The following is a 3,421-nucleotide window of genomic DNA, read 5'->3' on the forward strand; positions in this document are numbered from 1 at the left end:
TATATAAATCATTTGTTGGAGAGGCAACAAGAATTACAAAAAGGAGAGTACAATTTCAAGGCTATTTTAGGAAAAATAATTATAAAGAGGAGTGTATTAGTAATTAGGGTTATGAAAAATAGCAATTTCCTTTAATTTTTTTAATGTGATTGACAGAGGATGGCCCTTAATGGTTCAAGGGCCTAATCCATGTCTGTAAGTATGATGAGTTGGATCTTTATTTCTTCATTCCTTTTTTGGGTAGCCCATAAAGAGTCCGATGCGAAATTTATATTAACATTCCATTTTTTCTAAATACACTCCTCCTCACTATTATTGATACTCTATATACTCAAAATATTCCTATATCATTATTCCAGAAGGTACATTCCAGAATGATGTGTTTCAATTTTTGTATCCTAGAAACTATTTTTCAGAAAGCATTTTTAAAAAATTTAGTGAAAATAAAACATTTTGCATACGTTCCAAAATTAAAAAAGACAACCATCTTAGTAAAGTGACACAAAGAAAACATTCTAATGTGCCTATATCCTACTTTTTCTTGAGTCCAAATTACATAACATATGCAAACTATATATGGAGATTCAACTCTTGTAAGCATTTCTTTTTCTAGGTTGCGGTAAGAGAATTAAGATATCAAATATCAGTAAAATCAAGAAAGTAAGGATGAAAGGAAGATCAAAGTAAGATATCAAATTGAAGTAACAAATAGAGAGAGAATGTTTTATTGCCATGGAAGGAGTACATTGGAACTAGGGTTAGGTATGTGTTGGAAATAAAGGGGAGGGACATTTTTGGAACGTTAATTAATACTGTTAGCGGTGAAGAACTTAAAGTAATGTAAAAAAAAAGGGATGCATGTATAATTAAATTAAACCTAAGAGGAGATCATAAGATTAAATACAACAGAAATATTTTTATTTTGGAGTGCTTACATCTTTATTTAATAATCTTCGTTGGAAGAGTACAATCATTAATTATTTTATTTTATTTTTTTCAGCAGTAGTTACGACTTTTGGATTTTACATATAGCACTTGGCCACAACACACAGAGGATTCTTCTTATGCTGTGTAACTCCTGGCAACACTTCAGTATCAATGTCTTCCTTTTTCATTCCTTGTGGCAATTCCCAGTCAAAGGAATAAAGAAGATTAGCAAGTATAAGATCCAATGCAGCAAATGCCATATTCATACCAGGGCACAATCTACGACCAGCACCGAATGGAATAAACTCAAAATCTTGTCCATAAAGATCTATGTCGCAATTTAAAAACCTCTCGGGTATAAACTCTTCTGGATCTTTCCAAGCCTTAGGATCTCTATGAATTGCCCAAGCATTCACATATAATAATGTCTTGGCTGGAATTTCGTAGCCATCTAACATGCATTTTTTATTTGTTTCTCTTGGTATAAGTAGTGGTGCTGGTAAGTGCAATCTAAGTGTCTCTTTTATCACTGCCCTTAAGTAGGAAAACTTTTGAATATCATCTTCATCCAAGAAATCTTTCTTACCACTTAAGCCTCTAATTTCTTCTTGCACTTTCTTCATAATGCTTGGATTTTTTATTAGTTCAGTCATGGCCCAGATTGTTGTGACTTCAGTTGTACCTGTAGCTCCTACAAGTAAGTTCTGTAAAAAGAAAACCATAGTTAATAATTGAATGAATCAATGAAAATCAATTTACACCCAAGTACTCTTTTCTGTTGCCAGTGTTAAATAAGATTTCTTTTTTAGATTCATGCTTTTAGTCGTTTCCAAACTTTTTTTTTCACTTTTATTTACTTTAATTTTATGTTATCAAATAACAATGTTAATTAATGACATAACAACAACGTTATCCGATTCAATGATGATTCATGATTATGAAATTTGATGAGATAGTTACTTGTAATTTTAAATTAAATTATTTTTTTTAATTTCTCTATCAACTAATTTGGCATAAGCGACTATTTTGAATATACAAGGATTACAAATATAATTTATCCAAAAATTACATGTGACTATTTCTTTAGATTTGTTGGTGATGTGATAAATTTCTAAGTTAAACCGTCAATGTCTCGTTATTACTTGATAATATAGATTAAAAATAAAAATAAAGAAAAAGTTCAAAACTTTTACCGATCAAAATTTAGATTAAAAACTAAAATATAAATTTTAAAAAGTTTAGGGAACAGAAAAATAATAAACCCTACAATTTTTGCTAAAATACACAAAATAAAAAAAAAGGAAAGGAAAGGAAATCCAAACCAAGAGCACTGCTTTGATGTTATCATTGGTGAGATCTATGGGAAACGTGTTGTTCTCTTTCAGTTGAAGTAAGACATCAACTAAATCCTCTTCCTCTGGAGTTTTTTTCTTAGAATTCATGTGTTCATCAATGGCTTCTTGGTAGAACTTATCCATCTCCTTGAAATTGCGTTCAAGACGTGCATCCAGTCCCCTGAGTTTATCAATCCAACCCATGAAAGGAATATAATCTGAAACAAAGAAGTTACCCAACATAGCTTCACACTCATTGAACAACTTATGGAATCTGCTACCTTCAGATCCCTCCTCTTCATACCTTCTCCCCAAAACAATTCTACATACAATAGTACTAATAAGAGATATAAGCACTTCATTTAAATTTGTAACTTTTGAAGATGAGGCATGCCTAGATATTTTTTTTATCATCTGCTTGACCTCAAAATGTCTTATTGAGGTAAAGCTTTGGACACGTTTGGAGCTAAGGACATGGACAACACAAATTTTTCTGATTTCTCTCCAATAACTATCGTATGAGGAAAATCCCATGTCTAACCCATTATAGGTTAGTTTCTGTTGGCCTAGTAATTTAGGTCGTCCACAGCACTCAAGGTCATTGTCTTTCATTACCTCTTTGGCCAATTTTGGAGAGGAAACAACTATGGCTGGCCTTAATCCAAATTGAAGGGAAAATAAAGGACCATATTTCTTTGAGAGATGCCATAGCTGCTCATGAAGAGAAGGACTATCTAGTTGATGAAGATTCCCTATTATGGGAAGGCCTCTAGGACCTGGTGGAAGTGGTGGATTCTTGAAGGTTTTACGGTATTTGAAGAAGGACAACAAAAACAAAGGAAGAGTTAGGCATAGAAATAGAAGAAGGGGTGACAACATTTCAAAAACTTTTGAATGATATATTAGAACTCATGCGTTCAGCTTCAATTTTGTGGTATTTATAGAAAGATAGGTGATTCACCATGATTCTTGATCCCAAACTCTTATGTAACAGGTCAAAATTCAATGTTAATTTTATATTCGTAACTGGTGTATAAAATTTGATTAAATAGAGGAAGGGATCAATAGACTGTTTAAATGTTTTCATTAATAAAAACTAATAAATTAATTAACAATTAATATTTATTGATGAAAAAATTATATTTGTAACACATCCTTTG

General features: G+C 31.6%; 1 protein-coding gene across 1 annotated transcript; it reads right to left on the bottom strand.

Annotated features, from left to right (window-relative positions):
• Positions 1-727: 727 nt before the first annotated feature.
• On the bottom strand, positions 728-3,236 carry CYP83E8 (cytochrome P450 83B1-like). The gene is given in 2 exon segments (NM_001253299.1): positions 728-1,631; positions 2,250-3,236. Coding segments are annotated over 2 exon segments (1,500 nt in total). The 5' UTR covers positions 3,141-3,236; the 3' UTR covers positions 728-1,022.
• Positions 3,237-3,421: the final 185 nt, after the last annotated feature.

The sequence above is a fragment of the Glycine max genome, chromosome 3 (genome assembly GCF_000004515.6).
Source record: "Glycine max cultivar Williams 82 chromosome 3, Glycine_max_v4.0, whole genome shotgun sequence".
NCBI classification, from domain to species: Eukaryota; Viridiplantae; Streptophyta; class Magnoliopsida; order Fabales; family Fabaceae; genus Glycine; species Glycine max.